At 36.6% G+C, this 13,921-nt stretch overlaps 1 protein-coding gene across 1 annotated transcript in view; it reads left to right on the top strand.

Moving 5' to 3' along the window:
* Positions 1-13,921, top strand: part of IL1RAPL1 (interleukin 1 receptor accessory protein like 1) — a 639,823-nt gene that overhangs the window by 612,972 nt on the left and 12,930 nt on the right. Inside the window, exon 8 of the mRNA XM_077763082.1 lies at positions 6,111-6,254. Within this exon, the coding sequence (XP_077619208.1) occupies positions 6,111-6,254 (144 nt within the window). The remainder of the gene's footprint in view (positions 1-6,110; positions 6,255-13,921) is intronic.

The following is a 13,921-nucleotide window of genomic DNA, read 5'->3' as shown; positions in this document are numbered from 1 at the left end:
ACTCGTCTTTTAATACATACCACTTATGAATATTCCTTTTACTTCATAGGAAAAAACAAAACTTAACACCCTTCCCATCTAGTTGGAAGGAAGAAAAGCACATTTTAAGGGTAGGCTTTAGCCAACTGCAGAAAGAATAATGTATTTTCTCCCTCTCGTCTTTCATTTTATTTTTCAATTTTTAAATTTATTAACATGTAACACTTCTGTTCCAATGATTTCTGGGAGCTTAGACTAACTATGCCCTAACGATGGGTCCTAGCCAACAACCATATTTGCATTCTTGATTGGCAGTAAGTAAAACTTAATTTGATACTTTTGCTGAAAACCTCTCTTCAGAATCACAAAATATACCACTTTGAAGGTAATCTTTTGCCCAGATGTTTGGTTGCACAAATCAAGCTGCTAAACCCAGAGACCATTTTCATGTTCATTTTTATTATTATTGTTATTATTATTATTATTTTGTATATCCTGCCTTGTTCCAAAAGGCACTTTTGCAAAAGCAAAACTGGTATCTTTACACACTAGTTTATACCTTTCCCAAAACATTTTCTTGTTATTATGTGAATAGCAATTCAGCTCCTTAATGTGTTACCAAAAAAAAAAAAAAATTATAACTGCTTCTAAATTGCATTGATGTATTATAGAATTGAGTTGAATATCTTTGTAGGCTGAGCATAATTATCCTCCTGCCAGGAACAAATAAGTTATACTGCTCCAGAGAAATAAATATGCATATGGATTTATGTGGATGGATAAATCCTTATAAAGTTTAGCTCTTTATAACACAATGAGAGAAGAGGAAATGCACTTGGTGAGGCTAATGAATAAACCGGGATCATTAGATTGTCTATCATGCATTTCCCTCACAAACTTGCACTTTACTGAATATAAATCAGGGCAGAACATTTCAAAGGACTTTATATAATGAATGAGGCAATTTTAGGCTGAACTATATAAGGAAAAACTACCTAAAATCCTCAGTTATATTTTAAACAAGATTATGCATATAAATACATATAGAGAAACAAAATGAAAATCCAAGTGAGGAGTTCAAAAATATATAAAAACTTTGATTTACTTTGTTAACATCTTTACCTGTTCAAAACTATCTAGCAGAAAAAGTTTGCCAACAATAATACCAGGTACTGGCCAGTGGGAAAAATAGGATCCCCAACTGCACTAGGTAATTGCAGCAAGATTAGTGTAAACCAAATGCATTTATTATTTGCAATGTAATCCAATATACTAAGAGGTGGCATGCGCTTTATTTTAATTAGCTGTTCCTTTTAAAGGGTTGCTTGGTCCAACTGTCTTGATAAGAAAAAATTGTAGCCATTGCTCAAAATGCTTGTAGCAAATCTAGTTTTAAATTGAAGCAATTTATTCCGAAAGCAGTCTACTCCTGCAGCAATAATCAATGTGTTTTCCCTTTGCCCAAACTGGAGCTTTCCAAAGACTATTGTTAATTGCCTGTAACTAAATGACTGCTGGTGCCCTTAAATGTAACTCTTTGGCACTTGTTCATTTGTTGTGTTTAACCAAATGCCAGTTTCCCTTAGGTTTTGCTGAGCGATTTTGCTTTACAATTTTCAATATTCAGTCTCAATCCCTTAAAGGTGGTCAGAGTCTATCATTTTAACAAAATAACACAAAGACTAAACAGATTTTTAAAAGGTCTGCACTTTCTCTTTCGGTCTTCTGATGTTGAATTGTGCTGAAATGGAATCTTTTATTTTTTAAATGCTGCCACTCCAGGCAACTTGAACTTGAGCTGCAAAGCAGATCCCATTTCAAAGGGAAAATGACATTTGCTGGGGCAACACCTTTCACATTGTAATCTAAGGATAAAATACAGCAGTGGGCCCAAATCATTTCTTTTAACTGTAATAGAATTTAACCTCTAGTAATTTTGTCTTGACCCAATGGATAAGCAATAATGGGTAGCACTCATATTAATGAATGTGTCCAGCTTGGAGCAAAAGAATGTGGAAACTAATTCTAATACAACATTTTTGGGGGGAGAGTTTACACACGGTATATAAACCAATGTGAAAAACTTAAATGAAAAAGTTTTTAACCTCTCACATTTATAATATGAAGGCATGTAAGTAACTCTTGCATAAAACTAATGTAGTAACCAACGAGCAGGCACTGGTGTGTGGACCGTGGCGAAAGACATTTCTTCTCTGACTTCCAAGGCCGTTGTAAGAACACCATGCTTCTGCATGTAATACTACAGGAGTATCTGGAGGAAATACAGGAGTATTTGAGATACTCCTGTAATACTACAGGAGTATCTGGAGGAAATACAGGAGTATTTGAGATACTCTCTGGATCCCAGGATAAATTCGCTCCTTGAAGATGCTGTGTCTTTGGACCTGGTTTTGGTATCTCTATTATTAGTAAATGACTATCTTATGGCTCAGAAGACTTACTCTTGCTTATTGCTCATACTCTAGGTATATATAACTTTCCATATGTTTGTGCCTTAAAGTATACATTCATGTGACAGTAGACCATTTCTGTAATTGCTAAGCCCCATCAACCCCTCTGTCTTTTCCTCATTACATTTCAGACAATACTATTGATTGGCCTACAAAATAGTACATGTGAGGTAGTGTATACAATTATTATATAATAATAATCATCATTATATTATTATGTAATTATTTGACTGGCCCTAGACTTCTAGCAATGGGAATAATTCACAGTTGGGCAGTGACTTCTCTAAACATAGGAAGGANTGTCCTGACTCGAGCTTTCTTTAAAGCTTTCCCCCCCGCCCCCCCCCTGCCAGCCCTTGAGTTATAATTTTTAATGGCTATTTTTTTCCCAAAACTCAAAGTTTTAAAGAATTGCAGTGTAATTAACATAAGGTAAAGTGCATAGATGGTAAGTGTTCAGTTCATTGCATTCTGACAATTATAGGCTTGTATATCCATACCTGAAGAAAGCTACAGAATATCTCTTCTACCCCAGAAAATTTCCNATACATTTTCCCATCCCTCATCCACAAAGCAGCCATTTTTGTGAGTTCTATCACTATGGTTTACTTTGGAGTGTTCCTGTACTTCATTTAGACAGAATTATATAGAAGATACTACTTTGTGTCTGGCTTCCTTCACCTAACATACTTTTGTGAGATTCGTGCATGTTGCATGTGTCAGTGGTTTATTCTTTTTACTGCTGCGTGTATTCTCTCATATGGACATACAGCAGTCTGTTCAGTATGTCCTGTTTATCAACCTTTGGGTCATTTTCAGTCATGGCCACTATAAATAAGACTACTTGGAACACTCGAACAAATCTTTTGTGGATATCTGCTTACATGTCCTTGGGTAAATACTTAGGAGTGTACTTGCTAGTCATAGGGTAGGTTCCTAAGCTAACTTTTTTAGAAACTACCCCAAATTTTCTAATTTGGTGGTACCGTTGGGCTCTTCCACTAGCAAAGTTTGAGAGTGTTTGTTAAGCCTTCTCCATTATTTTCCCCTTTCTTTTGTCATGCAAGAAATTTTAGGGTGATAAATTGTGAGTTATTTAATGCATTAAAATAGAAAACAGAATGAATCTGAAAAGAAACCACAGTTCAAATGTGTATCCCTTCCATCATATCTAGTATAACTTAAATCAAATGATTTTGGTATACAAATTGGCCTGTGGGCATAAGTTAGAGTTTCCTGCAGGTTTCTATGCGTGGTGGAGTTAACTCATATATTAAGAGAACCAGGCCTAATGTACCCTACGGAATTATCTACCCACTTATCGTTTCTGTTCACAGAGGGATGGGAAAACATTATACTGAAGAGTTTTTTGTATTTAATTATGGTACTTTTGTAGTAGTATCTTCTGTAGGTCCTCAAAAGATTCAGCAGATAAAGCTGTCTGATATTTCTAAATACAAAATATAAAAATTTCCAGAAGGTGCTTCTCAGCATTTCTCTTTTTGTATTAATTCATTTAGACCCCAAAAGATTTAATAACTCATTTTCTTTTTCTTTCTTAAATTCATAAAATCCAATCACTTCTAATAAAGTTTTCTTCTATTTCCCATTTAATTTTAACAAGAGCATCAAAATACACTTGATTAAATAGCAGTTCTATATGTTTTTTGATTAAACTGTTGAATTAAAAATGAGGGACTACATAATGAAAAATATGGCTGAAGTCTGTAATTATCACAGGAAAAGTGACATCACACGCAAATACACATGCACACACGTGCACAAAACAAAATGTTCTTGTGAGAAAATGATGTCCATGTTTTCAAGGTGCTTATCCCTGATACTGCATTGTACTCCTGAGGATTTCACCCCATTTTCTGAGATCTCAGGAGGGATCTTGTAACACAAGAGTAGTTGTTGCTCAAGCCATAGATTATTTTAATGTTTTCACTATAAGCCTACATTGCCTATGCTATGAAATTAGATAACCCATTGATGGATTATAAAATAAAGCATCAAAAATACCGTTATTTTAGAGCCATAATTTGAGGGATTTTTATATCTAATGGTAATTAAGGAAACTAGCTCTTTTCAATGTAGTCATCGACAATAGTGAACAATGGGGGAGCCTGGGTGGCTCAGTCAGTTAAGCGTCCAACTTCAGCTCAGGTCATGATCTCATGGTTCCGGAGTTCAAGCTCTGCCTCAGGTTCTGTGCTGACAGCTCAGGCCTGGAGCCTGCTTCAAATTCTGTGTCTCCCTCTCTCTCTGCTCCTTCCACGCTCACGCTCTGACTCTCTCTGTCTCCCTCTCACAAATAAACATTTTTTAAAAAGTGAACAATTGCTACCCATCAGTAACGTGGGACAATGTTGATCAAGACAGTAGGCATGCATAGGCACTTAAAATGAACTTCATAGTCTGTGCATTCTGGCTTAATGTTTAAAAACCGGTAGGCTTGATTTTGTTACAATGTATATGGGCTCTAACTGGGAAGAAAAGAAGTGAATATTTTATCCCCAGAAACGCCTGATAATTTTTAATGTAATATAGATACTCAAGAGGAAAAAGAGAACATGTATGTAGTAAGTGGCAAGAAAATCCCTCTTTTGGGTAGAATGTAGCAGCCTGCCTAGCAAAAGGGGAAACAAACAAAAAGAAAATTTTCTAAATTGCTTAGTGAAAGGAAAATGCCGGGGCACCTGGGTGGCTCAGTCGGTTAAGCATCCGACTTTGGCTCAGGTCATGATCTCAGGGTTCATGGGTTCGAGCCCTGCATCGGGCTCTGTGCTGACTGCCAGCCCAGAGCCTGGAGCCTGTTTCGGATTCTGTGTCTCCCTCTCTCTCTGACCCTCCTGTGTTCATGCTCTCTCTCTCCCTCTTTCTCTCTCTCCCTCAGAAATAAATAAAACATTAAGAAAGAATTTTTTAAAAAAAGAAAGGAAAATACTACTGTGACATCCATGAGGGGGCCTACTTTTTAAGCCCAAGTATTCAGCCGCCAATACTGTGGCAAGCCACACTGGCACGACTATTCAGAAACATAAAGAACAGTAGTCATTGCTCCTGGCAGGAGGCAGCAGACAGTATTCCTTACGTGGTCCACCCAACACTCTATGTAACAGTCCACACTGCCCTTCAAGAACTGCGTTGTTGGAACCCTTATGTCCCCTGATCCCCAACCCCTTGGTGATAGCTCAGGTGAGAAAGATCAAGATTCACACTGAGTGAGTTCAGAAGCTGTCCTGACTTAAACGCTTCGTATCCACAGGAACCAATATTTCTTTGATCAACCCCACAAGCATAGTTTGTGGGATTCCCCCAAGGGATATGTTTATATGCGTTAACTGTACTCAGGCAAGCCCAAAAGTATCGTTTCCAAACAGGTATTTATAATTCTTTCCGTCCAAATGCAGTCTACCATCTTTACTATAAGCAATGTCGCTTAGCAACACAGTACCACAGACTACCTTATCTGGTTACCAAGGAAACAGAGCTAGAAAGGTCACATTCTCATGCAGAAAGGGAAGGAGTTGTGTTAATCCATTACCTACATCTGGTCTCATCCACAAAACTGTGAAATCAAGTTGAATTTGTGACTTGGAATGTGAATATGGTATAATTCCCTTTTGTGATTTTTGTTGTTCTTGTTGTTCCTAGAGCTAATGTACACAGTGGAACTTGCTGGAGGGCTTGGTGCTATTCTTTTGCTGCTTGTTTGTCTGGTGACCATCTACAAGTGTTACAAGATAGAAATCATGCTCTTCTACAGGAATCATTTTGGGGCCGAGGAGCTGGATGGAGGTAAGAGGAGTTCCCTCTTTTGATGTTCTTTCTGAATATTCTTATTTGCTTCCTGCCTTTGTTTTACTGAGAAGCAAGAAAAGTTACCTACAAAGACCCTGGCAGCAGCTCTTCTCATCTTTCAGTGTTCAGTTTGTGAATTCCTCTTTTATATGGAAGTCTACATGTGATGCTTTGGAGCCAATAGGTAATTTCCTCTGAAAGTTGTAAAGCAACACCTACCCTTTTTAGAAACCTATTGCAAGTAGTCTTGCAAATTACCGACGCTGATTGCCACGCTCTCAGTGTTCATTTTCTCTCACCTTGTAATCAGCACCGAAGGGCCAGCTTTACTTTTCTACAGGCAAGGAGTGCCTCTTTTAATTGTGTTCCCTAGCCCAGTGGTTTGAACTGAATCTCAATTTATTCCTTGTGTAGACTGACCAGTTCTAATAAATTATGCTGAATAGTTTAGAATGCGTAGCAGTCTTTTCAGTCCTGTTTGTGTAGCTATATTTAGACAGACTAATTTTTCTTCCAAGTGTGGACCAACAGATAATAAAGTGCACAAGCACATTGTTTTCATAATAATACATCTACCAGTTTTACTCAAATTAAACAAGTAAATGTTGTTTACATAGAAATCGTAATTATTATTTACTCCTTCTGGTCAGTCGTGAATTATGTGTGCACTCTAAGAGGGATCTGGGGTCTTTAACAAGGAGATCCATAAACCACCCATTAGAGGACTGAAGGGTTTTTTTTTTTTTTCATTTTGGTCCCTTGACAGTGATTCATACATGAGATAAATTTACAGTAGAGGAAGTATATGCAAACTGGCATACACAGTGCAGATGGTAATGATTTCTTGATCATATTTATCAACTTTTTTTCACTGTCACTCTTGCCCTGAGAGGCACAAAGGAAAATGAAGGGATTGGTCATGTTACCACCTGTCCAGAATCCTCAAGAATGAATCCACAGGTAGAATTGTGAGTTGTGAGGCTTGGAAAGAGGAAGTTTGTTCAGTCTCTGTTTTACCTTTTCTACTCCCCCCATGGGGTGAAGTTTGTGCTGCAGCACGATTGAGTTTTTTATTTCTTAACTGATTTGCCTATTCGTTTCTGCCTTTCTTGCCTTTGTATACAATTATTAAATTTTGGAGGTACTACTTCAAAGAGATATGCGAAAATTATCAGTCAGGGCTATTGTTGAATGAGTATCAAGCAAAGTGCTAGACATTCTTTTTTTTTTTAACAAATAGTTTATTGTCAAATTGGTTTCCATATAACACCCAGTGCTCATCCCCACAAGTGCCCTCCTCCATNTTGATGTGTATTTCCCTGATGAGGAGGGACGCTGAGCATCGTTTAATGTGCCTGTTGGCCATCTGGATATCGTCTTTGGAGAAGTGTCTGTTCATATCTTCTGCCCATTTCTTCACTGGATTACTTGTTTGTTGGGCATGGAGTTTGGTGAGTTCCTTACAGATGTTGGATACTAGCCCTTGATCTGATATGTCATTGGCAACTATCTTTTCCCATTCCATCTGTTGCCTATTAGTTTTATGGATTGTTTCCCTTGCCGTGCAGAAGCTTTTCATCTTGATGAGGTCCCAATAGTTCATTTTTGCTCTTGATTCCCTTNGTGGGGGGGTGGGGAAGGGGGTGATGGGCATGGAGGAGGGCACTTGTGGGGATGAGCACTGGGTGTTATATGGAAATCAACTTGACAATAAACTACTAAAAATTTTTTTTTAAATTTAATCTGTTCCAGCTGCCTGGGTGGCACATTCAGCTAAGCGTCCAACTCTTGATCTTGGCTCAAGTCACGATCTCACAGGTCACGAGTTCGAGCCCTGCATTGGGCTCTGCTCTGATGGTGCAGAGCCTACTTGAGATTCTGTCTCTCCTTCTCTGTGCCCTTCCCCTGCTTCCTGCTTGTGTGTGTTCCTTCTCTCCCTCCCTCTCTCTCTCTCTCCCTCTCTCCCTCCCTCCCTCTCTCTCTCTGTCTCTCTCTCAAAAATAAGTAAACATTAAAAAAAAGAAAAATTTAATATGTTCAGTATAATGTAAAGATCTGATGTTGTTTGTAAAGTTAGCACAATAGATGTTTGAAAAAGCAGATTATCTGAATGTCTTACTTGATCATTAACCCTGTTTTAAATTGTTTAGTTTGTGTTCTGAATGAGATGAAGGATTTCCCCCAAACTATCCATTTCCAATGCATTTTTTATTTGTCATGTTTTGAATGGTTGAAGATTCTGGGTAGTTTAGATGCCTCTAAACCTTAGTCACATCCCCTTAGATTGTTCTTTCTTTCTTTTTTTAATGTTTATCTATTAATTTTGAGAGAGAGAGCAAGAGTAAAGGAGAGGCAGAGGGAGAGAGAATCCCAAGGAGGCTCTGCACTGTTAGGGCTCAATCCCACAAACCATGAGATCATGACCTCAGCCAAGATCATGACTTGAGCCAAAATCACGACTTGAATGCTTAACAAAATGAGCCACTTAGGCAGCCTCCCTTAGATCTTTCTATACAAACTCTTCTGCTGGTAGAAAATTTCTCTAACGTCATCAAATTCCCATTCTTCATAGCTCTCCTACAGTCCTTTCTTCTTCCAAAGAAAAGATAACTGTTAAAAAAAAATCCCAGGCTTTTCATATTCTTGACTTGTCTTTAAAAAATGTAATTCAAAAGTCAAAAGTTTAGTGATGCCNATGTCAAATTTTTAGTGATGCCTTCTTTATTCTTGGCCACCACATTACCTCCCCTAAAAAGGGAATAAATAAGATACTCTTGGATGGAAGGAAAAACAGAGAGTATGAAGAAGAATAGGACAAGTTTAGTTAATATTTTGAGGCAATGTCTTACTCTGGTGTTATGATAATGATCGATTCACTGACCATTTGTTGACTATTTATTAGATAGCAAGTGCTGTGTTGGCTACTTGGTTGAAACTCAGAGAATCACAACTAGAAAGGCAGAATTTTTAATGATNTGACCTGAGCCAAAATCAAGAGTCAGACACTTAACCAACTGAGCCCACCCAGGCACCCCTGAATTTTTTTAAGATTTTATTTTTAAGTAATCTTTACATCCAACATGCAGTTCGAACTCACAAGCAAGATCAAGAGTCACATGTTCTACTAAATGAACTAGCCAGGCACCCCTAGAAAGACAGAATTTAAGCCCAGGTCCAAATAACTCCCAATTGCAAGAACTTCACCCACTATGTCAGACTGGGAAAGGAAGTATTTGGTGTCAGGAACACATCCATGCAGTTCCTTTCAAGTCATTACAGTAGGTATTACTTGCCTATATCAGCTCTGTATCAGAAGGAGTCTGCTGGAAATATATACCACCCACTTCCCCCTAGCCTCCAGCCCCTTGGGACCACCATTCTACTCTGTTTCTGACTTCAGCTGTTTTTATATTCCACATATAAGTGAGATCATACAGTATTTGTCTTTCTTTGACTTATTTCAGTTAGCATAATGCCTTCAAAGTCTAAGTTGTTGCAAAAGGGAAGATGTCCTTCATTTTTATGCCTTAATAGTATTCCATTGTATATATTGACCTCATTTTCTTTATCCATTCATGCATTGAGAGACCTTCAAGTTGTTTTAATGTTTTAGCTGTTGTGAATAATGCTTCAGTGAACATGAGTGTACAGATATCTNAACATAATGATTTTATTTCCTTCAGACATATACCCAGTAGTATAACTGTTGGATCATATCGTAGTTCTATTTCTAATTTTTAGAGGAAACCTCATACTGTTTTCCATAAGTAGCTGTACCAATTTACACTCTGACCAGCAGTGTACAGGGTTTCTTATCTTCTACATCCTTGCCAACACTTGTTATCTCTTGCCTTTTTGTTAGTAGCCATCCTAAAAGGTATGAAGTGAAATTTCATTGTGGTTTTGATTTGCATTTCCGTGATGAATAGTGATGTTGAGCACCTTTTCATGTACCTGCTGGCCATTTGTACGTCTTTGGAAAAATGTCTATTTGGGTCTTCTGCCNAGAGAGAGAGAGAGACAGCATGAGCAGGGAAGGGTCAGAGAGAGAGGGAGGTACAGAATCTGAAACAGGCTCCAGGCTCTGAGCTGGCTATCAGCACACAGCCCATCACAGGGCTTGAACCCACGAACCATGAAATCATGACCTGAGCCGAAGTCAGACACTTAACCGACTGAACCACCCAGGCGCCCCGATTATGAAATTTTTTGACATTGAGTTGTATGAATTCCTTATATATTTTGAATACTAACCCTCCCCTTATCTCATATATGGTTTACAGATATTTTTTCCCATTCCATAAGTTGCTTCCTCATTTTCTTGATTGTTTCACTTGCTGTGCTGAAGTTTTTTTGTTTGAGGTAGCTTTTTTGTTTGTTTGCTTTTTTGTTTGTTTGTTTTTACTTTTGTTGCTTGTGCTTCTTGTATCATATCCAGAGAATCATTGCCAGTGTCAAACACGTTTTCCCTGTATTTTATTCTAAGAGTTTTATGATTTCAGTTCTCACATTTAAGTCTTAAATTCATTTCATGTTAAAATTTGTGGATGGTATAAGACAGGGGACCAACTTCATTCTTTCTGATGTGGATATCCAATTTTCCCAACATCGTTTATTAAAAAGATTATCCTTTCTCCTATGAGTATTCTTGGCCCCGTTGTCAAATACTAGTTTTCTGTAATACTAGTTTCTGTAATATGCATGGGTCTATTTCTGGACCCTTATTTTGTTCACATAATGGTCTATGTGTTTTTATGCTAGGACCATACTGTTTTTCTTACTATAACTGCAATATAGTTTGCAGTCAGGAAGTATGATGACTCTTCTCTCTGAAGATTACTTTGGCTATTCAGGGCCTTTTTTATTTCCATATGAATTTTAAGATGGTTTCTTCTATATCTCTGAAAAATCCCCTTGGAATTTTGATAGGGGTTATATTGAATCTATAGATGGGTTTGGGTAGTATGGACATTTAAACAATATTAATTATTCTGATCCATGAACATGGGATGTCTTTTCATTTGTCTTCAGTTTCTTTCATTAATGTCATAGTTTTTTAAATTTTTTTATGTTTATTTTTATTTTGGAGAAAGAGAGAGAAAAGGGAGAGAGAGAAAGAGAGAGAGAGAGAGAGAGAGAGAGACAGAATCCAAAACAGGTTCCAGACTCTGAGCTGTCAACACAGAGCCCAACATGGGGCTCGAACTCACAAGTCATGACATCACGACCTGAGCCAAAGTCGGATGCTCAACCGACTGAGCCACCCAGGTGCCCCACGTAGTTTTCAATGTATAGATCTTTACCTTTTTGGTTAAATTTATCCTTCAGTATTTTACTAGTTTTGATGCTACTTTAAATGGGATTATTTTCTTTGTTGTTTTTTTCCAGATAATTTGTTATTGTATCAAAATGTAACAGATTTTTATATGTTGACTTTGTATCCTAAAATTTTGCTGAGTTTGTTTAGTATATCTAACAGATTTTTGGTGGAATCTTTAGGTCTTATTATTCGTAAACTCAGGACATTTGCAAATTTTATTTCTTTCTTTCCTATTTAGGTGCCTTTTATTGCTTTGCTTAATTACTCTAGTTATAACTTCCAGTACTATATTGAATAGGAATGGTGAGAGTGGATATCATTACCTTGCTCCTGAGTTTAGAGAGAAAGCCTTCACCTTCTCTCCNAGAGCTTTTACAATGAAATTATAAATTTTTTTGTCAAACTCTTTTTCCAAATCTATTGATAGGATCATATTTTTTGTATCCATCATCCTATTAATGTGGAATGTCATATTTATTTATTTGCATATATTGATCTTTCCTTGCATCCCAGGGATAAATCCCACTTGACTATGTTGTATTATCCTTTTAATACACTGTTTAATTTGGTTTGCTAGTATTTTGTTGAGAATTTTTGTCTATATTCATCAGAAATATTGGCTTGTAGTTTTCTTGTAGTATTCTTATCTGGCTTTGGTATCAAGGTAATACTGGCCTTATAAAATGAATTTAGGAATGTTTCCTCCTCTTCAGTATTTTGGAAGAATTTGAGAAGGGTTGGCATTAATTCTTCTTTAAGTATCTGGTAGAATTCACCAGTGAACCCATTTGGTCTTAAGCTTGTCTTTGTTGACAGGTTTTTTGTTGCTGCTCCAATCTCCTTAGTTATTGGAGTTAGTTATGATTGGTCTGTTCAGATTTTCTGTTTCTTCAAAGTTCAGTCTTGGGAGGTTGTATGTTTCTAGGAATTTATCTGTTTCATCTTGGTTAACCAATTTGTTGGCATATAATTGCTCATAATAGCTTCTATCATCCATTATGTTTCTTTGGTCCCAATTATTATGTCTCCTCTCTCATTTATAATTGTATTGATTTAATTTATCTCTTTTTTCTTGGTTAGACTAGCTAAAGATTGTCAACATGCTTTATCTTTTCAAAAACCCAATTTTTCATTTCATTGATTTTTTTTCTATTGTCTCTTTATTCTGTATTTCATTTATTCCTGCTCTAATCTTTATTATTTCTGTCTTCTGCTAACTTTGGGTTCAGATTGTTCTTCTTTTTCCAATTCTTTGTGGTATGAAGTTAGATTGTATATTTGAGATCATTCTTTTCTCCCATATGCAGGCATTTATCACTGTAAATTTTCCTTCAAAAACCGCTTTGGTTCATCTCATCATTTTGTTATGTGTTTCCATTTTTGTTTGTCTCAAGATATTTTCTGATTTCCCTTTTGTTTTCTTTTTTGACCTCTCACTTGTTCAAGTGTGTGATATGTAATATCCACATATTTGTGAATTTTCCATATTCTCTAGTTATTGATTTCTAGTCACATTATCATCATGGTCAAAAAAGATACTTGATATAATTTTGTGGCCCAACGTATGATCTATCCTCAAGAGTATTCAAGCTTGAGAAGAATGTGTGTTTTGCTACTTTTGGCTGGCTGTTCTTTATATATCTGTTAGGTCCATTTGGTCTATAGTGTTTCTCAAATCTACTGTTTGCTTATTAATTTTTATCTCAGTGATCTGACCAATATTAAAAGTGGGGTATTGAAACCTGCTGATACTATTATATTGCTGTCTATTTTCCCCTTCAATTCAATTAACATTTGCATGAAATATCTAAGTACTCTCATATTGGTTACATATATATTTACAGTTGTTATGTCCTCCTGTTGAAATGACCCCATTATCACAATATAATATAGAGTGGCTTTTATCCCTTGTGACTATTTTCATTGCATTCATTCTATTTTAGCTGATATAAATATAGCCAATCCTATTTTTAGTTACAATTTCCAGGAATATCTTTTTCCATTCCTTCACTTTCAGCCTATGTATGTCTTTAAAGTGATTCTCTTGGAAGCAGTATATTGTTGGATCTTATTTTTTTCTATTCAGCCACTCTTTGTAGTTTGATTGGAGAGTTTAATCCATTTATGTTTAAATTGATTTTTGATAGGTAAGGACTTACTATTGGCACTTTGTTAGTTATTTTCTGTTTGTCTGGGTTTTTTGTCGTTGTTGCTGTTCCTTTTTCTTCTTTCTCTCTTGCTGTCTTTCTTTGTGATTTTTTTAACTCATATGCTTTAATTCCTTTCTCTTTAACATCTGTGTAGCTACTGTAGATTTCTTCTTTGTGGATACCATGAGTTTACA

Source organism: Crocuta crocuta, unplaced genomic scaffold (assembly GCF_008692635.1).
Source record: "Crocuta crocuta isolate KB4526 unplaced genomic scaffold, BGI_CrCroc_1.0 scaffold486, whole genome shotgun sequence".
NCBI lineage: Eukaryota > Metazoa > Chordata > Mammalia > Carnivora > Hyaenidae > Crocuta > Crocuta crocuta.
This window is presented reverse-complemented; position numbering and strand designations above follow the sequence as displayed.